At 50.3% G+C, this 24,884-nt stretch overlaps 2 protein-coding genes across 6 annotated transcripts in view; both read left to right on the top strand.

The window, feature by feature from the left end:
* Positions 1 to 12,963, top strand: part of TOGARAM2 (TOG array regulator of axonemal microtubules 2) — a 59,013-nt gene extending 46,050 nt beyond the window's left edge. Inside the window, exons 16-19 of one of the 5 annotated variants that reach the window (XR_009054816.1) lie at positions 43 to 235; positions 1,140 to 1,333; positions 8,408 to 8,494; positions 12,539 to 12,588. Coding sequence is in view for 4 of the 5 variants with exons in the window: in XM_057743055.1 (XP_057599038.1) it covers positions 43 to 235; positions 1,117 to 1,333; positions 8,408 to 8,494; positions 12,539 to 12,795 (754 nt within the window). In the remaining variant the exon portion in view is untranslated. Of the gene's footprint in view, positions 1 to 42; positions 236 to 1,116; positions 1,366 to 8,407; positions 8,495 to 12,538 lie in introns of all 5 variants that reach the window. The other 4 variants (XM_057743055.1, XM_057743056.1, XM_057743057.1 and 1 more) reach the window with 4 other exon arrangements.
* Positions 12,964 to 14,260: 1,297 nt separating this feature from the next.
* Positions 14,261 to 24,884, top strand: part of CLIP4 (CAP-Gly domain containing linker protein family member 4) — a 123,505-nt gene continuing 112,881 nt past the window's right edge. Inside the window, exon 1 of the mRNA XM_057742306.1 lies at positions 14,261 to 14,282. The gene's annotated coding sequence lies outside the window, so the exon portion shown is untranslated. The remainder of the gene's footprint in view (positions 14,283 to 24,884) is intronic.

Here is a 24,884-nt window from a genome sequence, read left to right as displayed (position 1 = left end):
CATCCCCTGGGACTGCCCAGGTCAGACGCGCCTTCTACGTAGGCTCAGCTCTAACGGCCCGCGGTTGGTGGGGCTGCGCTCCTCCACGAGGGATGGCTTGGAGATGGTGGGGCAGCTGCGGGAGCTGACACGGCTGCTGGAGGCCAAGGAGTACCAGTCTCGGATAGAAGGTGTGGGGCGGCTCCTTGAGCACTGCAAGGCCAAGCCCGAGCTCGTCGCTGCCAACCTGGTCCAGGTGGGTGCTGCCCCGCCCCTGCCCCGTCTCTCCCCTGTGGGTACAACCTCAATTTGGAAAACTCTGGACAGGGTTGGACCTTGTGCCAGACCCTTCAGGGTAGAGGGATCCTGACAAGCACTTGCTCTTCAGATGCCATGGCAATGCCAGAAGCCTACCTGGAAGTGGCCAAGAGGGCAAGGGCATTGCGTCCTGCTGGGTGCCTTGGGAGCACTCAGAGATGTTCTGGGCATCTTTCATCCTCCAGCAGATTCACAGGGAGGAGGGCAGAGGTGGAGGATGCCGTGGCTGAGGGATCCTGATCCAGATATGCACATGGGGTTTTGGGGTCAGAGCATGTGGTTGGCCCTGCAGCTGGGCCAGGATGGCTTGACCGGTGGGTTCAGAGCAGGCACAGGATTTCATGGGCTGGAAATGAGGGCAGATGCCTGCTTCTTCCAGGAGTGGGGCTGCCGACACTCAAGCCCCAGAGCAGAGTAGGTAAGACACAGGCTTGACATTTCTTACCATCTGCGTGATCTGGGCAAGTCGTTTAATCTCTCTCAGCCTCAGTTTTTGTTTTGTTTTTTAACGGTAAACTGAGGATGAGAACACATGCCTCATGGGTCGTTATGATCACCCCATGAGCGAGTGCAGAGTACCTCACAAGACGCTCGACACCCTTTGTGTTCAGCGAGTACTCAGTGCACAGTCGTTTCCCCTCTTGTCCCCCTCCCCTTTGAGAGGCGAGCTCTTCTTCATCCCTGGGAATGTTCTGGCATAGGCTGGGTGGCCCCTGTCAGGGAGGCGGGAGGAATCCCCGCCGAGGGCAGTTGGTTGGGCTGTGAGACTTCCACTCAGCCTGGGTTCCCACGGGCTCTTGGTTTCTGTTCCCTCAATAGGTCTTTGATGCTTTCACCCCAAGGCTTCAGGATTCCAACAAGAAAGTGAACCAGTGGGCACTGGAGGCCCTCGCCAAGATGATCCCCCTCCTGAGAGAGCGCTTACAGCCCACGCTGCTCTCCATCATCACCGCTGTAGCAGACAACCTCAACTCCAGGAACGCAGGGATTTACGCCGCGGCGGCGACGACGCTGGATGCAATGGTTGAGAGCCTGGGTGAGCCTCCACGCAGCCCCCGCTTGGCTCTGGTAGGCAGCTGGCTCCCTCTCTGGTCCCTCCATAGCGTCCACCCTCCCTGCTTGGGAATCAGCAGAGCAGTGAAAGGCACTGGTTGGCTCTCAGGCCAAGTATTTCCCCAGAGGCTGCATAGGGCAGGAGTGGGCAGCCCAGGGCCTTCTTGGTTCTTGGTTGGCAGGCTTTTCCATGTCACGTCCACCTGTTGGAAGTGGAGGAGATGTGGAGACGATCCAGTCTTACCTCCTTATGGTACACGTGATGGGAATGACTCACCCTGGGTCAAACAGTACCACAGCGAGTGAACCCACAGGACATTGATGGAAAAACAGATCAGGATTGCCCAGAAAGAGTTAGGAAGAGTTGTCAAATTTTTTTAGTTGTAGAGGTGGTAGCAGGGGACGTGGCTTATGTGGGGACCAGGCAGGATGCTGGTGAGACGGTAGGGCAAACCTGTTGGAGAGGACAAAGATGGCCACCTTGATTGTCTGACATGGAAGTCAGGCTGGGATCCCACTGGCTTTTTGAGCATGGAATGAATGAGAGTTGCCTTTTAGGAAGACTGGGGCCAGGGCTTGGGGTGGGAGGGATTTGGGGCGAGGAGTGGAGAGTGAGGGTGGAGTGGGGGTGGGGGTTGGGGGAGGAATGAAAAGAACAAAAAGGCGGGAGCTCTGGGAGAGGCATCAGGAAAGGCGGGAGCTCCTCTGTGCCTTATGTGCTTTGCAGGATCACATCTTGGTTGTTGAACATTAGGTGGAAATTTTGGTGCATCTATTGACACTTCTGTTATCTATTCCTTTCATAGATGATTAGATGGTGATATTTAGTATATCTAGTACACAGACTGAAGCGCAAGTTCGACACCTCAGGTGTGTGAGAATGTAGTATATGATAGACTTACGTCCAGACCAGTAGAACCACAAGTTTTCACAAACTAGTCTTGCCTTGATGGGAGGAAGTGTGTGGTCTGAGAACTGCTATTGGCCTGGTTGCCCTATGTGCTAATGAGCACAGAGCAGCGTCCGGCCTCTGGGATGCACAAAGCATCCTCATGGTATGTCTGGAAACCCTGCTTGGCACACCCACCCCTCCTCCCATCCCACACCCTGGCCTGAGTACAGCTCCCTGGGGCTGGGACAGCAGCCGTGTCCTTGGCCGGAGCCTCCAGGAGACGTTTCCGTTACAAATCAAAGGCCTGGTCAGGCCCTTCTCTGCCTCTCGAGATCATAAATATTGTCAATTTCCTCTCTTCATCTCAGAGGGAATTTATGATTTGCTGAGTTTGTTGCTGTAGAACAAACAAAATAAATCCTGCTCTAAATTACGGCTTGTTCTCAGTGCTGTTCTGGGTAAGTGAGATTGCTGTTGCCAATAACCAAGGCTCTTGGTAAATCACCGTGGACCCTAGATTTATTGGGAAAACCTGCGCCAAGCAAAATAGGCTTTAGGTATTTGAAGAGGCTAAGCACTCTTGTCTGGGAAGAGGAGCTTTTAACTCTTTCCCCTCCCGGTGTTTTAGTTTCCCCTTTTTGCCATTGAATCGGCCTCCTTGAGCATGTTGGAGTGCTGGAAATTTGGGCTGCAGAATCTGGTGTCTCACACTGTCACAAGACTTGGGTCCCCTCTACTTGGGGCCCTGATATACCCACCTGGGCTGGACACTCTGGAAAGGGGGCCTGGGGATGGCCTGCTTTTGTGACCTGACCACACCTTGAGGCAGGTTGCAGCCACCAGGACGATGTCTATAGTTCTCCTTTCCTCCTGGGGCAGGGTCTCCTTGGGGATGGCTGACAATGCTCCATTTGGTCCATTAGCCAGAGGATGTGGTGCGGGAGAATGGGGGCAGGTGCGAGGGGCACTGGCCTTCTCTCTAACCCTTAGGTCAGTGCTAGGCTGGAATGGAATGGGGTTGGCCTCAAAGGGATGGACGGAGCCCACTAACCCCCTGGCACGAGGCTCCTGTGGGCCCTAAAGTGTCAAGCCCAGGGTCTTGGCTCCAGGTCATTTGAGTGGGTGTGGTCGAGGGCGTTGCTGTGAGCTGTAGCCTCTCAGCCCAACCAGCAATGCTGGTTTTGGAAGTATTCTTAACTGTGAAGTAATGAGCCGACTTCTAAATCCGTGAAGGTCAGAACTGGAGGGTTTAGGTTACCAACAAGAATTTGTCACTGCCAGGCAGTACTAGGCGTGGGATCAAGCTCTCCCAGGGAATGGTCCTCTTCTGCCTCGAATGGTCTAAGCCTGGCCTGCAGAGGGGAAAATGGATCTAAGTAGCAAGACTTCCCACTGTCCCAGGGGATTGGGTGGTGGATGCAGAGGCCAGGGCAGGTGTGACAGGAGAGAAGGGGTGTACATCTTTTTTCCTGTATCACCCAGGCTGAGCCCGGGGCCTCTAGTTGAACCTTAGCATCTCGAGACCCCTCCTGGAAGTGGTGTGGAGCCCTTTGAGCAGAGGGGAGTTTCTCCCAAGCTGGCTTCTTCATGCCCCATGAGGGACTCTGGGCTCCAGGCTGGAGAGGAGCTGTGAAGTGTTGTGAAATAAGTACGTGAAAAGGCACAGCATGTTACTGTTTGTTTCCTGCTCAAGGGAGTGAAGAACACGGGCAGGGCAGGCCGTCTTCTGGCACAGAGTCCAGATCGCACAGCCAAACTGGGAGGTTGGTCTCTCAAGAGACCTCTCAATTCTGGGATCAGGTCTTCCAGTCCCTTGTTTTTCCCTAGGGTGAGGGGGCGGCGGTGTGCTGGTTGACAGAGCAGGTGGGGTTTCTGCCCATGTCCCCTTTTGGGGGGCAGTGAAAAAGGAGACATGTCTGGAGCCTTGTTCCCTGACCTCTGCCCTTTGTCACTGCCTTAGGGTCTCTCCAGGGCTGAGCCTGGAGTGGCACCCTTTCTACTCAGCACCAAGACCTTCTGATTTCAGGGGAGTTATTCCCGGGATTAAGGCAGTTCCTGAGCAGACTGGCAGGTTCTGTCTTTGGGCTCCATTATGGGTTAGTTACAGAAGAAACTTCGCTAATTAAAACATCAGGCTGCTGACAGCTCCTGGTCAGACTGAGCCCCAGGGAAAGTTCTCTTAATTTAGTGCAGCCCCTGGCCAGCGCTGGAGGGAGCAGACGAGCTCAGAAATGGGCAGCTTCAGATCTACTTCTGCTCTTTTGCTCTGAGTTTAAATTCATTACCTTATATAATCATATGACCAACGTTATACTGTTAATGAAACGTAGAAACTCATCTGTGGTGTCCCTCTGATATACCAACTGCTTGAAAATGTCTCTCTCGTCTTCTATTTTTTGTCTGCATGTATGCGAATTGTTCTGGTTAAAAATCATAATGTAAATACAATTTTGACTTTGTTCCTTTTATTTAATGCCACCTGGCTTCCCAGGCTGTTATGTAGTCCTTGTAGTTCACTTTCCACCGCTGTAAAAATGTCATACTTATTAATTATTGAGAAAATGAAAAATATGAAGCATTTGGAAGGAGAAAAAAACCTTACGTTCCCAACTCCTAAAAGAAACCATTATCAACATTTGGCATTTTTCATGGTAGGTATTTTTTTCTGTGCATGTTGTGTACGGCGTCATGATGATATCACACATTTAAATTTACGTTAAAAAAAGCAGAGTATGAGCATTTACATAATTACGCACTTGAGTCACTTTTAACAGCCCTGGCACGTGCTATGATGTAGCTTGTAGTTTTCTGTTTCAATGGATCATTTCCGGTTTTCCTGCAATGAACAGGCCTAGTTTTGGTGGCCATGGAGAGTTTGGCTGTGTGACATTATTACTTACTAAGTCTTGTGCTTATTGTTGGAAGCACAGTTTGACGCCAATGTCTTTGCTGCCCCTGTCCATGGTACCGTGTTTTTTATGCTTTCTTAAAAGCTCTGCTCTGGCTTCCCAGTAGCCTGGGGATGACGTGGCCCGTTGGCCTTGGGGTTTGGCTGAATGGGACAAGTGTGAGGCCCGCTAGATCTCAGCCCCACTGTAGAGAAGGGAGGCTAGGCCCAGGGAGGCCAAGGTGTCTGGCCTGTCAGCCCACGGCTATTTTCTCTATATTGAAGGGCTTTGCTTGCTCCCTTTGTGTGGGCAGCACCAAGGCCAGTGTGGCTTCCTTATGGTGTGGAAGAGGAGCCTGTGAAAACCCTGGGCCGGGCTAATGGAGCATGGATTTTTAAGCTTCTGAAAGTTAGATTCCAGCCTCTTAATTGGACTCCCTACCATGAAGGTTGCTGGGCTTTCAGAGCATTTTAGGGTAATAATAGCAATAGTAGCAACAATGACTGATGCTTGCCTAGTAATTATCTGCTCAAGGCACCATCCTAAGCAGCCCTGTGAGGAAGGTACTGGTATGATCCCCGTTTTATAGGTGGGTAAACTGTGGTTTAGAGAGGGTAAGTGACTTGTCCAATGTCACACAGTAAAATGTGGGAGATCCAGGCCATCTGGACCCAGAGTCCATCCCCTTAGCCCCTGTCCTTTACTACTTCTCATTAAACCTGGGTGTGACCTGAAAGATGAATCGCCACTGCAGAGGTAATCAGAGGCAGAAAGGCAGCTACTCAGGGTGACGTCTGGGGTTTAGAGACCAGTTTGGGCCAACTTAGTGTCTCTACTTTAACATTGCCTGTTCGCTGTAAGCATTTATTGGGCACCTGTTGTGTGCCAGGCATCATGGGAGCCTGGGCTGGCCCAGATGTCTGCTGGATATGCATTTTCAAGTATTCCCCAAGTTCCCTTCTCTTGGGCTCTGGAAGGACATGTCAGTGGCCAGGAGAGTGGAGGTCGAGTGGTGCCCAGAGAATGTCCTGGCCTGAGTGTTGATGGGGGAGAGCAAGGAGGGAGAGGTCCTTGTTCTCAGAGGTGAGCTCATGGCTAACGAAGAGGGTGGGACAGACAGAAGCATTTGGAAACAATAATGCAGGTGATGTTGATATAAAAATGTATTCTTACACATTTACAGCCTTACCAGGACACCCTGAGACCACTTCTTGCTAACTGAAATATTCTAGAGCCTGGCATCTCTTTTATCTCCCCAAACCAATTATTTTAAAGTCTCTGGCCTTATGGGTGGAGCTCTTGCAAGACGCAGAGTTGTGCACGGTGTACATGTGTATGTTTTCTCCTCTATATTTTTTATAGGTCTCAGCAGGAGAGCAAGGGAAGCAGGAGTTAGTGCTTAGCTAGAATGGTTGTCTGATGGGAAAAACAAAGCTTTCTTTGCACATCTCTGGGGATGCTGGGGCTCTGTGCTGAGGCATGGAAGGAGCTCAAGGAAGGCAGAACCTGCCTGGAAAGACTTCCTCAGGCAGGTCGCTAATCTCTGTCCTCTGCAAAGAGAAATCTGGCCTTGAGATGGTCAGCTCCTGGAACCCCAGGACACACTTGCTGGGGCTGCTGTGGTAACCACCTCAGCTCCCTGACAGGTGCAGGCGAGCCCCTTAGCCACATCCCTGAGGAGTAGCATTTTGCTACTTGCCCACCTGCCATGGAATTCTGCTGTGCTGTGGTTGCAGATGTTGGGAGCTGGGTGTGCTGGGTGCCTCCAGGGGTCGTGGAGAGGCAACCTGGGGTAAAAGGAGACTGGTCTTGCCTTGTTTATTTTCTAGGCTAGCATCCCTTTCTCAGGTGAAAGGTCACTTTTCTCACCTTGCTCATCTTTTGTGGGGGATGCAGGACTTCAAGCTTGACAGTTTGGGAAACCAGGAGACATCGACTAGAATGGGGAAGAAGGAGCAGCTTCTAAGTTCAGTAGCTGTGGGATCCAGCTGGAGTTGACTTTAGAAATACAATCAAAGAATGCCAGAGAGCCTGTTTATCTCTGAACATCCCCCAGCCCATTTGCTGGGATTTCACCAACCGTGATTCATCTCTAATCCTTCAAGATCCAAATGCAGAAGAGCTCAGGCCGCAGGCTTCACCCGTGGGCGTGGCTGGGTAGCAGGAAAGCTGGGCTCCTGGGGCCGTGTGGCTGGAGTGCCGGGTGTGGGCTGCTGGGAGGTTATAAATAAACTATTGAGAGACCGTATGCGCCCCCTTCCCCCACCAACCTGCACATTCCCTCCTCTGACCCTCCTGCTCCTGACAGGGTGACCAACCATCCTGGTTTGCCAGGGGTGTGGGGCTTTCGGAGCTAACATGGGGAAGGTCCTGGGTAGAATGAGACACACTGGTCACCTTAGCTCCAGAACCTCAGGCTTCTGCTTACATGAGCGTGGAGCCTCCCACTCTGTTAGAGTTCAAGTGTCTGTCTCCTCCACAAAGGAGGCTCTGAAGGGGAAGAGGAGGAAGAGGAGGACCAGGTTTTATTTAGTTCTTAGCTCCACGCCTATTACATAGACGGTATCAGTAAATGTTCAGTGTGGAAATAACCAACCACCTGGCTGTGGGTACGTTCTGCTTGTTAGAGCCCAAGTTCGGGTGTTGAGGACAGCCATGATTTCTGAATTCTGATTCTAGCCCTTCGCTGACCTTTGGCATGATCATGGCTCAGTGCCTCAGTTTCCCCTGAAACTACAGCTGTATATCCACATCTGTCTCTATTCATCCATCTATCTCTATATGTCATTTATCTGTCTGTTACTATATATCATCTGTATTTATCATATACTTTATCATCTATTATCTATATCTATCATCTACTTACCTATCAATTTATCTATCTTTCCATAAATCATCAGTCATGCATCTATCACCAATCATCTATGCCTATCTATCATCTATCTATCTATCTATCTATCTATCTATCTATCTATCCATCTATCTATCATCCTCTACCTACCTCTTTTGTCCCAAGCTCACAGCAGTTTTGAGGAAGCACAGACAATATGAACCAGATCTGTGGGAGTAAATGGGGCCTGTGATAGTGTAATTATCACTGTGCCCCAAGCACCCCATGTACATTCACTTTTTTAAGTGGCTCCATTATAACCTGGAAAAATTAATTCAGTTTCCCAAAGGGGCTCTTCCCTATATAGGCTCTTCCCTAGCCCTGAACAGTTGGTGCCTTTGCTCAGACCACAGCATTATGGACACTGACATTCTCCATCTCTTCCAGACAACCTTGGCCTCTTACAAGCGTTTGCTGGGAGGGTGCGTTTCCTGAGCGGCCGTGCAGTGCTTGATATCACAGAACGTCTGTCCGGTGAGCAGCCAGCCTTCCAGCCGATCCCTGTTCTTCTCTCCTGGCGGGTAGTTGAACCACTCACTTGTCTTAGACCAAAAATCATCAATTAATCTCCACAGACCATTTACAAAATTTGATATCTGCTTTTAAAAATAAATTCCCACATTGCCAGAAGACAATCTTTGTTTTTGGTCAAAATGAGGCAGGTCTGTACATAACTAAAATAGTTTTAAAGAAACTATTATGCATTTCTTCCTCTTTGCAAAGGAGGCTTCCACTAGCCTCACGGGGTCCTTTTGTGTGAATCAGAAAAGGCCACCCCTCCAGGTCAACACCACCTTGTGGGTGCTTGGCTGGCTCAGCGGCAGCTCTGTTGCCCTGATCTTGGGTAGGTTACTTAACAGGTTATTCATCTCGTCAAAAGCTTCGTCCCCATCCTAGGAGGGTCCCATCTAGGATGGAGGCAGAAGGACTCAGTCTGTTCTCTAGACTCCCAAGGGTGCCCCTAAAATGCACACCCGCCGGCCTACATCCTTGCAGGATGGTGCCAACGGTCCCTGGAGTGGCCCACAAGGCCCAACGCTGCCTGGCCTTCTAGGCTCTGCCCTTTTTCCTCACCCCCAGTGATATGCAAGGGATCATTTACTTCTCATAACAACCTCACAAGGAGGGTGTAGTTTCCATGGTTATCCCCTCTCCGCCTTTTGTTGGCTGCACGGCATACAGGATCTTAGTTCCCCGACTAGGGATCAAACCCACACTCCTGCAGTGGAAGCACAGAGTCTTAACTACTGGACCGCCAGGGAGGTTCCATGGTTATCCCTTTTGTAGAAATAAGGAACGTGGGGCACAGAAACGTTAAGTGCCCAAGGTCCCTCGGCGAGTCATCCAGGATTTGTCCCCAGGAGCCGGGCTGCAGAGCCAAGCCCTCAACCTCTGTGCGGTGCTGCCGCTCCCTGGGTGGCCCCTGCCTTTGCCTCCTGGGCACCAGCACGTGGCAGTGGCAGACCTCCCATCCTCTCTCCTTTGCCTGCCCACGAGCAAAGCCCTTCCCATGCTTCTTCCTCCACCTGGGTGGTGCCCACGTGGCCTGGCATCGACTCCTCTGTCTCCCTTCTCCCTGGCCCTCCACCCGGAGTTTGATGTGCCGGCCTCCGTCGCTGGCACAGCCAGGGCCTCACAGCGTTGGCCCTCCAGGGGCGCTCAGCGCCTGTCGCCTACCCAAGGGTGTCGTTCCGGCTCCTGCACTGCCCCGTCTCTTGCTCCTGGCCTCGCCTCCGCGCCCGGTTCAGTCCCCCCCGTGTCCCTGGAGGGGCCCCTTACTTCCGGTCCAGGTGCCAGGCCTGCTCCAAGCAGAGGGCGCGCGTGAGGCCAGGCTGGGTTCTACGAGGCAGCTGCAGTGCCAGGCTGCGGGTGCCCTGGGGTGAGAATGGGGGCATGTAACTGAGACCACCTTGGGTATCCGACAAGGAACACTTTTCTGTTACTCAAAATCAGCATTCTCTGATTACCTGTCCTCTTCTATAGGTAATTTATGGGCCCCAGAGGGCGTGGGTATCCATTTACTGTAAATAGTACCCATCTGTTTCCAAGAGACCTCAAAAACAAGAGTTTCTACATAGTTCTTCTATGAACTCTGTGTCAGCCAGGAACAAGGAAGAAAATTTCAGTTGACATAAGGCATGGGCTAATAATAGCGCAGCTTAACACGGGAGTAAATCTTTTGCTAATTACTTCGGCTGCCTGTTAAGGTCGATTTTAATGGGGTTTTCCTTCTGATGCCGCCCCTGCCAGCTCTGGGGCCACCTCAGGCAGGTGGATGTGGACTGAGGGTGCACGTGAGCTTCCTGGGGCCGGGGTGTGGACACCTCACGGTGGGAGGAGAGTCCAGGGGGGAGGTGTCAGGGAGGAGTGGGTGAAGGTGGCAGGTTAGGGGCAGGTGAACCCCTCACCTTGTGGTGAGGTCAGGGGAGCCCTGCCTGGGCCTGGCTCCTGGGATAGTTTTCAGCTTCTTTTGCAGGGGAGATTCAGTGTAAGTTTAGGAAATTAGCACAGATGACTGATAGGATTTCTTTCGGTTCCCTCTGGCGGCACCCTTCCACCCCGCCTTGCTCCTCCTACCTCCTCCTTAGCTCCTCCCACCTCTCCCTTGCTCCTCCCACCGTCCCATCACTCCTGGGGCTGACCAGGTGGCTCTCCGGTTACCTGTGCCCTCCCTTCTCAGTGTGTTTCCAGCGCAGGTAACATAACTTTCACCTCTTGGCCCCATTTTGTAAAGTCGACGTGGCTGGGTTGGCGCATCGGGTGCAGTCCTGCCTTCCCAGGAGTGAGGACTTCCTTGACTTTGGAGGGCTCTGTGTCATGGGGAGCCCCTGGGGGGCCCCCAGTGTGGGGTGCAGGAACCCTGAGGGCACCAGAGAGTCCAGGTACACATGCCACGGGAAATGGCACGGTGAGAGCGTCAGGCTGAGCTGAGGGGGGGCCCAGGCCATCCTCTCTGGTTCCCCCACCCCGTCCCAGGCTGTCTGTGAAATCAGACAGCCCCTACAGGGCTCCTGCTGCAGAATATCCTGCGGGGTTGGATGAAGTTAAGTTGATGAAGGAAAAACAAACTGGGGGTTTCTCTGAAAATAAAACAAAACTCCAGAGCAGCCTCTGAAACGTGGAACTCCAGGAGGTTTGGGGCAGCGAGAGGTGGGAAGAGTGTGGGCTTTGGAGCCAAGTCAGGCTTGGACTCTGTGCTCTGTCCTTGTTAGCTGTGGGGTCTTGGGCCAGCTCCTTGGCCCTGAGTATTGGTTTCCTCCTCTGTGAAACAGACGAGTGTCCTGCCTCTCGGATGAGAGTGAAATGGAGTCCTCTGAGCCCCAGACTCAGACTCGGGCAGTGTTAGTTTCCCGGGTGTGTCTCAGCTCAGGGAACCTTCCAATTTCTTTGCCTCATAAATAAATCAAGTGCTTCTCTAAGCAGTTTGCCTGCACCAGCACTTATCCTCTGGCAGGGTGACAGGCAGTGTGCTGATGGTCAAGCAAGTATTGTTTGCAGCAACGCACTTAGGGCGGTACGGCCAAGGCTTAGGGTGATACAGCCCCTCCGAAGTGGCTTGGGGTACCCCTTGATGTGGCCTTGACATTGGGGGCATCCCTGCAACTACTGTGTGATGGAGAGCTTGCTGGCAGGTTTTAGCCTGTCTCTGGGTTTTCTGGGGGTTTAGAGAAGGCGGGGGCCCTGGGGGAAACAGATTTGGGGGGTTCATCCCTGGAATGAAGGGTCCGTGCAGAGCCTGATGGTTTACAAAGCACGTTTGCATTACTGCTGGGCTTATCATGAGGTTTGGCGTCAAGACTGGGGGGTGGCCATGCTGGTCTTATCTCCCGCTGGCTGTTTTATTCTACAGAAGGCTTCATTTGAGAGAGTCTTGACCTTTTCCTAGTACAGGTTTTCTCTATGTGAACCCTCCTAGGTGGAAATGCAGATTAAAGCACTACTAGGACTAGCTACTCTGTCACAGGCCTACCTGCATAGCCGCCTCGCCTACATTTATTATCTAACCTCTAACCATCTCAAGAGTTTGGTTCAGAATTATTATCCTTACTTTACAGATGAGGGAACAGGCTCAGAGAGGTTGGGTGGCTTTCTCAAGCTCACACAGCTAGTAAATAGCAGAGGCAGGCTTGCAGTCCAGATGTGCCCGCCTCTTCCCTCTGCCCGGGGCTTCAGGGACCAGTTGTGCTGCCATAGGCCCTGAGTACTTTTGCCTTCACGTACCCCTTCCTCTGTAAAAAAGAAAAAAGTTTATGAGTATATTTTATGACTGATGGGTATGAACAGAAATATGAATCAGGCTGGATAGCTTCATGCTGTTTTTCTCCTGATCTTAAAAGAATTTACAACATTTCCATAGGCCCCTAAGCGTGTTGTGAGCCCTAGGCAGTGTCTAACGGAGTAGTCGGCCCTGCTGGGTTGCCTGCCTTTTGGGAGACAGAGTTGGTGTCCCAAGAGAAGGCGGTGGGGGAGGGAGAGACTGCCTGACTCAAGTAACTCTCCCTCTTTTCTGCCTGACAGTGTTGGTGGCCTCGGTTTACCCCCGAAAGCCCCAGGCCGTGGAGCGCCACGTCCTTCCGACCCTCTGGTACTTCCTGAACAACATGATGGGGAACGGCGTCCTGCCCGGGCACGGCCGGAACGTCCGCACGGCCGTCTGCCGGCTGTGCAGGAGCCTCCACGAGCAGATGGGCTCCCGGCTGCAGGACTTGGCCGCCGGCCAGCCAAAGCAAGTCCTCAAAACGCTCCAGGAGCTCTTAGACACGGAATCCCTGTGAGGCAGCCCCAAGGTCACCGACGGGGGAAAAGGCACCTGACAGGACAACTGGCAGCTCACGCCCCTTTCAGCTGGATTAAAGACGGATCTGGAATGAGCAATCGTTATTTTTATCTTATTTTATTTTTATGATGGAATAATCTCCTGGTCTACTTTCCCATAGAGTTCCAGATGTACATAGTATATTTTGAAGTAGAAATAAAAGAATTACTTATTTTTCTAAGGTTTTATTATCTTGCACTTTTTTAACCCCATAGAATTTTCCAATAGCTAGGTTTGCAATAAAGGAAGCAAAACATGACATGGAAATAGTCTAAGTGCCCACTGATGGATGAATGTATAAAGATGATGCAGCGTATGTGCGTTTGCACATACACACACACACACACACACATATGCACACTGGAATACTACTCAGCCATAAAAAAGATGAAATCTTGTGACAACATGGATGAAACTTGAGGGTATTATGCTAAGTGAAATAAATCAAATGGAGAAAGACAAATACCGTAAGATTTCACTCACATGTGGAATGTAAAAGAATGAAAAAAGCCAAAAAACAAAGAAAAAGAACAAACTAAAGAGAAGCAAACAGATACAGAGACCAGAGTGGTGGTTACCATAGAGGAAGGGTCATGCAGGGAGGGCAAGTAGGGTAAAGGGGATTAACTGTATGGTGATGAGTACAAACTCAACCTCTGGTGGTAAGCTCACTGCAGTGTATACAGAAGTCAAAATATAATACTGTACACATAAAAATTTTTAAAAAGAAAGCAAAACATGGCAACAGCAAAGCCATCTGCTGATGCTACTGAGGCAAAGAATTAGGGAAAAAATGTGTAGCACAGACCTCCATGTCACAGACCATTTGGGCATAGCCCCTATCTGTGAGAAGCTGGACAAGCCCTCCTGAACCCAGAGACCCTGAGTTGGTTATTCAAATGCAGCCCATTTGTCATAAGCCTGATTTGGGGTGAACACAAGCATCTCTGGGGCGCATCCTTCTTCTGCCTTACAAAAATCTTCAGCGCAGCATCTGCTGGTCCTACGGGAACCTTCTAATGGGATCTACAGGCAAGGAGAGTTTGACACTGGCATTACTGACAGCCTTCTCTGGAAGGTGGCTTCCTGGCTGGTTCTGAAGAGGACTAGACGGTGATTCACACTTGAAATACCGTAAAGGAAAGGACTGGGTGGAGCACAGAGCGCCACGGTGTGCAGATGTCATGTGGGAGCTCTGAAACCGCACAGCTTACTCCAGCTGGGCCGGATCGCGGGCCTGGAGAGGTGTGTTGGATGCAGGCTGGGCCAGAACACCAAGAAGGTGAAACCACTGATGGAGCAATGAAAGGAATGGGAAACGGGGTCCTGGCAGTGAGAGGAGGATGGATGCCCCGGGCTGGGGCTCTGGATACAGCAGCAGTGGCTCTGCCTTGACAACAGTGTGACCAGAAAGAACTAGAGCTCAGATCATGACCTCAAAGATGGGTAAGGTGAAGGCTGAAGGGGAAGCTTGCCAGTCCCAGCCCAGGAACCAGACCCACAGCCACACTCTGGAGCAGATCCAGATGGCGAGGCCCTGAGGCCCAACTGCATGCCAGCAGGTTTTCTGGCAGGCCCACCCGTGGACCCCTCTCCGCTGTCACCCACCCAGCATCAGGTACAGCATCAGGTCCGCTTCACTCTCCCGAGCCCCTCCTGAGAGTATGGCCCAGAGCAGGCTGGGAAGCATCGGATCAGCTCATTTATTTCCAAACTCTTGGACGGCCCCGGCTGAGGAAGCCGTTTTTCCATCCAATCGTGCAGTGTTGCCAGGTGTGACGAGGCTGCCCCCCTCCCCTTCCCACGAATGCCCTGGGGTGAGGCTGCGCGTGGCACCGTCATCCTGGGACTTGGGCTTTAATAGGCGGCTTAAGTGTGCTGGGTAATTCCAGCCCCGGCCTGAGCGGTTTCTCACCTCTTTGTGACCTTAGTGGGCACTTCCCAGGCACCAGCTTGCCCTTTGTTGATTCTGACTGACTGAGGTTAAAGGCCTGCTAGGTGGGGAGCCATCAAAGATGCCCAAGAGGCGGAACTTAAACTTTTACATAATTTAATTAATTGAATTTGCTTGGAGTCTGAGCAGACTCTCTCAGTTTGGTTGGGATACTGACATTTTCTGCGGGTCAAGATCCTACAGCCCATCAGAATACTTTAGGATTTTTTTTAGAAATGTAGGCGCCCAGGGATTTTGGAGGCAGAAATTAAGCTCAAAGACATTGCCCTGTCTTCCTGCATTCGGGTCCTGCCTTCTGTCTTCCAACTGGAAGCTTCCCTCTCCTGTGCTCTGTCCCCATGCTCACAGGTGGGTGCGGGCGACACCCCCGATGACCCCAGTGGGGAGGGCTGGGTGGTTCTGGGTGCCTCAGGAAATCTGTCTCAAAAGTTTCCCACATCATTACTTTTAAAACAAAGGGAAGACAGCTTATTAGTAACCTGGGCCTGCTGGGAGTGCCTGCAAGAATGAGGCCGAATGGGAATGAAGGTTGTCCTGAGAACCACGGTGGGTCTGAACGGAGCCCACCCCATTCTTTTCTTGGCTCTGTGTGCACCCAGGAGCTCTACTCCTGCAAGATGCTCTTGGGGTGGGAATACAGCCTTGAGCCATGGAAGGGCTTTCTCTCTCTCTCTCTCTCTCTCTCTCTCTCTCTCTCTGTCTGTCTCTCTCTGTCCCTCTCTCTCCAGCGTGAGAGTCAAGGACCAAAAAGTTGTCTGAAAATGCGTAACTGCTTAGCAATTCCTTGCTTGGGAATTTTTGAGATTTTTAGAACATTTTCTTGTCTTATTCTCTCTTCCCTGCTTCATGTCTGGCCTCTTTCTCATTGTGCTTCGGAATTATCCAGGGAGATTTTTAAAAATGCTGATGCCTGGGCCTGCCCCTGGAGATTTTGATCTGATCGGTATGGGGTATGGCCCAGGCAGCTGTCTTTCCTTTTTTTCCTTCAGGCTTTATTGAGATATAATTGACATATAATATTGTATGAGTTTAAGACGCACAATTGTTACTGAACCAGGTTCATTTGCCTGACGCACAGCAAGCTAAATGCTGAGATGCCGAGGGGCTGCGGTATTTACAGGATAAAGAAGTGGGGGTTCTGAGGCATCAGGATTGTGAGGAAAGGTGATTGGAGATACCAAAAAGCGGGGGTAATCGTCGTTTTGCGCAGGTGCAACTAAGCTACATGCTTCTTCGTGGGACACATGTTCAGAAAATGGTGACCTTAGCATGTTCTGAGGGTGGAGTTTTTGGCCCTCTGACATCAAAACGGTGGTCCCAACCAGTCTTAACCAGCTTGAGCTGGGCAACCCCTGACTCCAAATTCCTGAAAAACAACTCAGGCAAACATCTTATTGTTTAGGCTGTGTAACGCTTGGAGGATATGCAAGCTTTTGTAAAAGCAGTTAAAGCCAGCCTGATCAGTGAAGGCAGGTTACAGTTTTTATTTATTAAGCAAGCTATAGTTTAATGGATCTAACTGATGACCAGCCTCGGTTTCACAATGTATTGTTTGATACTTTTTATATTGCAAAATGATTACCACCATAGCATCAGCTAAAACTCTGTCTGCTCACATAATTACGATTTCTTTTTTGTGTTGAGAACATTTAAGATTTACTCTCTTGGCAATATTCATGTATGCAATATAGAACTATTAGCTATAATCATCATGTTTTACGTTAGATTCCCAGAATTTATTAACCTTATAGCTGGAAGTTTGTACACTTTGATCAATATCTCCCCATAGGCCCCCACCCCGGTGCCCTACCTCCTCAGCCTCTGGTAACCACCACTCTACTGTTTCTCTGAATTCAGCCTTTTTAGATTCCACAGAGAAGCGAAATCAGACAGTATTTGTCTTTCCCTATTTGTCTTTCCCTGTTAGACTTATTTCAGTGTGCATAGTACCCTCAAGTTTCATCCAAGTTGGTACAAATGGCAGAGTTTCCTTCTTTCTTATGACTAATAGTATTGTGTGTGTGTGTGTATCTCACATCTTCTTTATCCATGTCTTTTCTCTTTTTTTTCTTTTTTCTTTAAGTGATTCTAATGGGTGGCAAAATTCTGAAGCCACAGTAAAATCAAAAGGTGTAGAAAGTAGCAATTGCTTTGGCCCTGTGGGCATCTTGCCTGCCAGCTCTCCCCACCTGGCAGCCCGTGGGTGTCCTGGGTTGGGGACAGAGACTGACTGAGGCCATGCACTGGAGTCAGAGAGGCTGGACTCAAGTCTGGGCACTGTTACTTCTGGTGTGTGACCTTGGAGCCACTTGTCAACCTCTCTGATCTTCCCTTATCAATCCAGTGTGTGTGTGTGTGTGTGTGTGTGTGTTGTACACGTGGTAGGTGGGTGGGAGGAAGACAACCGCAATGCCCACCCTAACTTGGCTAATTGTGATGCTTAATGAGATAATGCTTGTAAGTACTTAATACGAGGCCACGAGCCTAGGAAACTCTTGACAAATGTTGGCTATCATGTTTCTGGAGTCATTGCTTTAGGATCAAGGTCTGGGGTCAGCTAGGATCAGGGGCATGCTGGCTCTGCAACCCTTAGAGTTGGAGGAGAGGATGTACATTGGAGATATGCAGAGCCTGAGACCCACTGTTAAGCCTGAGCTGGGCTTGTTTCAGAGGATGGAGCACGTTCTGCCCTCTTCGCTGGGAAGCTAGGGTTGTTCTTGCCATTGGGGACGTGTCATCTCTCCAGTTGCCTTCCCCCTTCTCCTTATTTGACATGTCCCTCACTGCCACCCGCGGCATCCCCACCTCCCACCCCAGGAGAAATCTGGAAGCTCTTCTCCCTGCAGGCTTGCTCCCTCCCCTCCAAGCCTCCTCTGACTCTCAGCTGGGGGCAGAATGGCTGGGAGGATCTCAGAGCACTTTCTTGCTGAAAGAATTTCCTTACATTACAATTTGGTTCTGCCATTAGGAAAAGAAAGAAGAAATGATGATGGAAAGGAGGATTGTCTTCTGTCTCCTGGTAATGGAGGGAGGAAAAGGCACCCCAGGGAGGGAAGACGGAGGAGGAGCCATTCTCTTAACAGAGTGTCTGCTGTGTTCCCCCTCCATCATTCTTCTCAATGTATTGTAAGAAAGATACTATGTCTCCCATTTCCCTGTGAGGAAACTGAGCCTCAGAGATGCTTAATAAGCTACCCTAGCCAGCGCATGGTATCCCAGAATCACTGGGACTCTTGTTCAAGTGCAGACTCGGCTTCAGCTGGTCTGGGTGGGGCCCGAGAGTCTTTGTTTCCAATAAGCCCCCAGGTGATTTTATAAGCCCCCAGGAGATGTCCATGCTGCTGGTCTGGCAGGAACCACAATTTGGGGGCCAGACCCTAGGATAAAGCTAGGGAGTGGCTGAGCTTGGATCTGCACTCAGGTCTGTTTGGCTCCAAAGCACCTGGCATGCTCCGGGGTGCTCTATGACTCCCAGATGTTTACCCCCCCTCAGGTCAGTCTGAGCCCCGTGATAGGACCAGTTAAAATCCCATGGTCTCTTGGAATTAGTCTGGCCCCAGAGTTCTGCCCCTCAAAACCTTCAGCGCAGAGAGGGTCTGCTTGGTCAGCTCTGAACATCAGGGCATGCCGCAGACACTCAGCTGTCCAACCACGGCCTCTGGTGGGTAGGATTTGTGGGAATATTCAGTAAATGAAGACCAACCGAATGAGAAATTCAAAGACTCTTTATTCAGAGCGCGCTATAACCAGGAAGTCAGCCGCAATCACTCACGTTTTGGTAGAGACACAAGGGCAGGCAGAGGAGTGGACAAAGGGGACGGTTTCAGATATACCGTGATTATTGGAGCTCTTGGCCTGGGGAAGGTGTAGATGCAGTGTGGACTGTGGCCTGTTGGTAACAGTAGCACTTGTGGCGTTTGTTGAAATGCAGACCCCTAGGTCATTCTCCAGACCTACCAAACCCTCAGTCTCTCCAGAGAGACTCTCCAGAACCCTTAGTCATCCTTACACACCCTCACGGTCAAGAGCCTGGGCCACAGTTCCAGTGCTCTTGGTGGTGGTTAGGGTTCCAGGCTAGCCCACACCTGGGAGTCAGCATCCCTAAGCCAGTATTTCCCAAATGCAGTTGACGGACACATTTGCTTAGGGAGGAGGGATAGAGACTGGAGGAGGCAACAGGGTTCTTGTTAAAAATCAGATTCTTGTTCTCAGCTCTATATCTGTCCCTGGAGTGAGGGGCCTGGGAGTCTGATCTGCCCAAGATCAGGCAGGTTGCAGAAGCAACATCCTAACAGCCTGTTCCCAGCTGGGCTTCAGGAGTGCCCTGGGCGGGCAGGCTTACAGGTTGTTCCTGAGCTTACAGGCTGCTCATCAGGTGGGCGCTTCTGAGTCAGGGACCTGAGTAGCAGTCCAGTTTGGTCTGTGTCATGACTGGGGCTTACTCAGGGGGCATGATGTCTTCTCTGATTCCTACCACCCGGGGTTTCACGGAAGAAGGCTGTAACGTTTGAAGGTTTTGTTTTGTTTTAATCATAGCTTTTTAATTACCTCTCTGTGGGCTGACAGCTGTTATTAGCGTCACCTTGAGTTCTCCTTGAGAATTTTTACATCCAGAAAGTGATCCAGCACCTCTGTGGCCGATGTCAGGAGCTGTTAACTAAGCAAAAGCTTTAAAATGTCACCAGGTTTTGTAAACACAGCCAATCCTGTCCTCTTCCAAAGGAGAAAAAAGAGCTAGATAAATAATTTTCATGAGGGCAATTTGTCTCCCAGGATCTATATTTCCCTTCTGTCTCATCCACTGGTTTTTACTGCTCTGGGACACTGACAGTAAAGTGTTAAGAGCTGTCTCCAGAATAAGGCTTTGTCTGCTCCTGCCAGAAGGTTTCACTTGGAAGCCCACTTTGGGGGGTCATGGCAATGAGGGACAAATGTTTTTTGGAAGAGACGTTTTCTTTCTTAATGCCAGGGGTAGTTTTATCTGTGCGGGGGGTGGGGGGGTGGTGGTGGATGAGGAGTGGCTGAGGTGCATAGAGGGGATTTTTTTTTCTAATTTTCTTAGAAATTTTTAGTTTCCATCCAAGCTAGTTTAAGAGGAATGGCTCAAACTATATCTAGGCTTTGGCCGGATATGAAAAATTTCCTTTTTGTAAAAGTTGGAGAAAACTGAGAATTTCTTCCAAAGAAGTTTGTGGTATCTTTTTCTAGGCTGCCCCCTGGAATAGTCTAAATACTGTTGCAATAGGTGTTAGAACCAAGGCTGGCCAGGGACTAGGGACTTGTTCTGCCACTAGCTGGCAATGTGTCGCTGGAGGAAAACATCTGACATCTCTCAACCTCCCATTTTTGTCACCTGTAAAGGGCACTAAAAAAATACTTGCTTTGTTCGTCTCCTAGGGTTTTTTCCCCGCAAAGATCTAATGAAACAATGTAGATACTTGTATTTTGAAAAAGTAGAGTGTTAAACAGAAAGAAAAAATATAATTATGATTAATTCTAGTTTTATTCCAGTAAAACCTGTTATTCTGAAGGCACACCAGTCATTCCTACCAGCTGCCTGACAGATCACTTACGACTCAACGTGGGGATAAATGGGAGATTCAGAGGCTTAATTTGCTTTTTTTCCCTTTGGTATGTTTGACATATGTAGTTGTGATTGCCAGCACAATGTTTTACAGTGTTTTCACTTTGAAAGACATGGAATTCTTCAAAGAAGGAAGTCAGTTCTATCTGAGTTTGACAGCTGTTTTTAACTTTCTCCAAGGATCAAAGCGCAGATCTAGAAGGAGAGGGAAACGGTCCTGATCTCTTTTCTTAATCAGAATCTTAGAGTGCAGAGATGGCAGAGATAACATTAAAAGCAAAGATGGTGAAGGGATTATGGCTTCAGTACCCCTAAAATGGCTCCAAAACATGGTTTAGAAAAGGCTGGTTTGCTCACGCCTCGCAGGATAAGTAGACTGGCCTTGTTATCACTGCCTGCTAGATAAAGAAACAAGCCCATACAAGCCAGGTCACAGGGTGAGTTGATGGAGGTGTCAGACCTCTGGCCCAACCATCAGAAGCGGGAGAAAGTCTGGCTCGAAGGGTGAAGATCACATTTACCACATCCTTCCTTCTTCCTCCTTCTGCTTCTGTTTTGTTCTTCCTTCAATTCAGACCTGTTGGGTTTGTCTAGGGGCATTACCTCTGTCCTCAGTGCCAGCATTCCAGCCAGATTGTTGCCTTGGGTGCCAGACGTCAAGGATGTCTGAAATTACAGCATTCGGAACCCACGCTACCAGGTCAGTTGAATTCTATAGTCACCCGATGCAGGGCCCACAGACTCTCATCAAGTTACTTCCTGAAGTCCGTGAGTGTAATCAGGGCAGCAGCGTCCAGGGTCCTCCATAAAATTGAATTAGAGTCCTGGGTGAATTAACTGTTTGCTCCTCTGTGTGTGCAATGTCTCTTTAATTACATTTCATAGAACTGTCTGGATGGATTGATGTTAAACTTAAGGTAGGTGCAGGGAGGAAACCATCGTGCAGCATAACACGTTCTGTTAATATAGGCTCAGAACACATTCACTGTATGGCAGTTGCACAGACTTTGATGTGGGGCTACTTAAAAATATATTACCTGTGAAAAGCTTTGCTTTGGCAGGTAGAGGGGGTGTTGGCAGCCTGTACGCAGTCAACCAGATGATCAATTGACAAACATGTTGACATTTAATAATTCATGGCACCGGCTCCTCTGATACATGCAAAACACTGGTTTATTTCAGAAAAAAGAATATATTTCTCAAAATCCCTTTCATTCACATTGTAGGGTTTGTGAGGCAAGGCTTGTCAAACATAAGCACCTCCCAATGAAACCAAAGTCACTTTGGTCTGTCTGCCCTGCATTTTCTATCAACATGGGTTATGTTAGGTGCTAAACTGGGTACATGACATGAGGAAGGAAAATAGGTGCTGCTTATAGTAAACAAGTGCACAGACCCAAGCTGCGGAAGGAAGATATATTTCACCTTGAAGATTGTATTTATATTTGCAAAAACTTATCACTGTTCTTCTAGAATATTATTTTTGCTTTTTTACTCCATGAATCCTTTTGATGGAAATAGAAAATTGTGTTTTTCCCCTGGGGCAGCACTCTTTGCTATGGTACTAACGTGTTGGATAAAGAGGGAGCTGAGTACCTCCCTCTCTGCAGCTTTGGGGTCCCCGTGGGTGTGGTGTGGAGGATGGCTGTACCCCAGCCCCAGAAAGGAGGGTCCCAATAAGAATATGGGTATAACATGCACCCCTTAAATTAATCTCCTATGTGGGCTCCCTTCTGTCTTTCTACCCAACATTCCTTCTTGATTTCTAACTGTGAAGAAAGAGAACAGACTCAGGAGTCTTTAACGGGTTGGGTCCATTAGCTTAATTATTTAAAAAAGACAAAACAAAACCAAAAAACCCTGCTCTCCCTTCCCCCTTGAGCACAGGAAGTACCCTGGACCCAGCAAGGACGAGGTTCTTGGGCGGAGGGGGAGGATGGGGAAGAGTGCCCCGCCTGAGAAGCTGTGCAGCGGGGCTTGCCCGCCACGGCCACCAGCCGTGTGCTCCCCAAGGCAGAGCCGAAGACATGGGTTTGAGGAAAGGCCTGGTCTCAGGCGGGGTGAAACAGTGGATGCCACACAAGTGGTGCATTGAGGTGGATTTCATTTCTTTTGTACAAAGTCTAATTCACGTGTAATTTGGGTTGGGTGTGGTAGCTGGGATGGTAGCCCCCCAAAAAACACATTTTCGACCCCTCTGTTCCAGGGTCTGCTCGGCACTGCTTCATCTTAGACCTTTACTGCCTCCCAGCCCCTTGGCCTTAGCAACCCCTCCCCGGGAAGATGAGTTGGGATTCTTGAAGCCTCTGGGTCCTTAGGCATCCCTATGGCTACACCAGCTCATCGCCCCTGCTGCCTGGGCTTCTCATTACATCACATAAGAGGAAAATGGCAACAGCCTGGCCCTGTCCTGGTGCACGTAGGTGCTCAGTGAATGCAGAGGGATGGGAGATGCACGGCTCCATGCTGAGGACAGGAATCCCGGGAGCCCTGGATCCCTCTGCTGCTGCCGCCTGCAGGACAGGAGGGGTGGCTGTTGGCTGCTGTTTGGCAGCCTAGCTTGGGGTGGTGCCGGGCACCTTCATGAAGGCAGCAGTGGTTCGTTCCAGACCCTTCCGGGGCATTCTCTCTGATGCTGACCCCCTCCATGACATAATACGCTGCCTGGCTCCCAGCTGCCCACCTCTACCTCACATCACCGCAGCTGGGTCCCCTCAGCCCCACCCACACACGCAAGCCAGCCCCAGACCTCTAAGACAAGGCCCTTTCAGGGGGGACCTGGGCTGCAGACCCAGCCTCACTTCCCGTTCTTGTGGATCTGGCCCCCACTTCTTATCCAGTCAGTAGACTTTTTATCATCTCTGGGGTGACATCCCCATGTTGCATCCCAGTTTCATCAGCTGGGCCCCTGTCCAGTCTCCCGGCAGCTGGGGCTCTGCTTTGTTTCTTCAGACCTCTAGGAAGCTGGCTTTGAAACCCTAGCACAGGGCAGGTCCCCTTTCCGACCAGTTCTCTTACCTGTGAGCTGGATGGCTCCACACGGCTTGCTTCCTGAAAGCCAGCCCACGGGGCCCAGCCCTCTTTACCCACCCTGGCGACCTAATCATGCAGGGAGACAGCCCGGCTCTGTCGCAAGCAACGCTCCTAAAACCTGGCTGTTCTCACACACCGGGGCCCTGCCTGCCTGGGTGGCTAATCTTTCTCCCTGCAGCCCAGGCGGTTCCCAGGGCCCACCTCCGGCCTGTGGGTGTGGCTCGGGGCCTGCTGCTGCCTGAGCTCCCCTCTGAGGATTAGTGCAGCTACACAGCAAACACAGGTGGGTGTGTACAGAGATTTCCCAATGGAGGGGCAAGTGGTGGCCCCTCTTGGTAGTTTAATCCACTGTTCCTTGGGTGTCTTGGAAGAGATTGTCCCTGTCACCCCTGTCTGAATCACTGGGCAAGTCAAGGTGGGGTTCATTTACTTAGAGCCACAGCCTACCCCGGGGGAGAAAGCTTAGTTCTCAGGATCCAGTTTAACATGTTCCTGAGTCATGATCTACTTCAGCAAGAAAGGACTTGAAGTCTATAATTTTTTCAAACTTAATACATCAGCTTTGCAGCAGATGTGGAGGCCTGGCCCTTAGCTTACCCTGGGGGTGAGAATTCTTGTCTTTTGACAGCCCACTGAGCTGGCATTGAATCATCCAATTACTGCAAATTCTTTTCTAAATAGAAAGCACTCCACAGCCTCCAGTGGAAAAATCCCAGAATCTGCAGCAAATATCTAGCTCATTGGCAGAAGCAGGTTTTTGGCATGAACGACTGTTCTTCACTTCAGTTTCAACTCCGGCAGAAGTTCTGCAGATGACTGGGAATAAAGTTGGCTGAGAAGCCCCTGGGGGAGACTGGTGTGGATGTGTGTGTGTGTGAGTGTGTGTGTGCACATGTGAGTGTGTGTGTGCACGTGTGCGTGTGTGTGTGTGCACGTGCGCATGTGTGTGTGCACGCACCCCTTACCTACACATCCTTCTGGGCTTCAGCCCCCACTGGGTGCAGCGAATAGGCTGCCTTGTTTGGGAGGCTTGGTTGTACCCACTCAGTCTGAGAGGCATGTGGGTACGTAGGACAAAGCATTTGAGATATGCCTTTGAGACAGGCTTAGCCAGAGAGGCAGCAGGGCTGCCCTAATGGGCTGGAAGCTTTGCTTCTGGGGCTTCAGAGCTGAGCTTGGAAAGAAGAAGGCGGGTGGGTGGAGCTGTGTGTCTTAATTCTACGTCAGGCTGCTTATCTCTGGAGCAATCAGCTTCCAAATAGAGCTCATAATGGGCACATAAATGCTGTGCCACTATTTAACCTTTAAAAAAAGAAACTTCCCACTTGTACAAGTACATACGCATGCTGTAGGCAAATGGAGTGATGGAATAGTCAAGGGCAATGAAATGTTAAAAAAAAAAGCAATGGAAGACAATAGATTCTAGTGCCAGGTACACCTGTTCAAGTTTTATTCTGTTCTCTTCCTAGCTGTGTGA

The sequence above is a fragment of the Hippopotamus amphibius genome, chromosome 7 (genome assembly GCF_030028045.1).
Source record: "Hippopotamus amphibius kiboko isolate mHipAmp2 chromosome 7, mHipAmp2.hap2, whole genome shotgun sequence".
Classification (NCBI taxonomy): Eukaryota; Metazoa; Chordata; class Mammalia; order Artiodactyla; family Hippopotamidae; genus Hippopotamus; species Hippopotamus amphibius.
The sequence above is the reverse complement of the archived record's forward strand: the minus strand, read 5'-3'. Positions and strand labels throughout refer to the sequence as shown.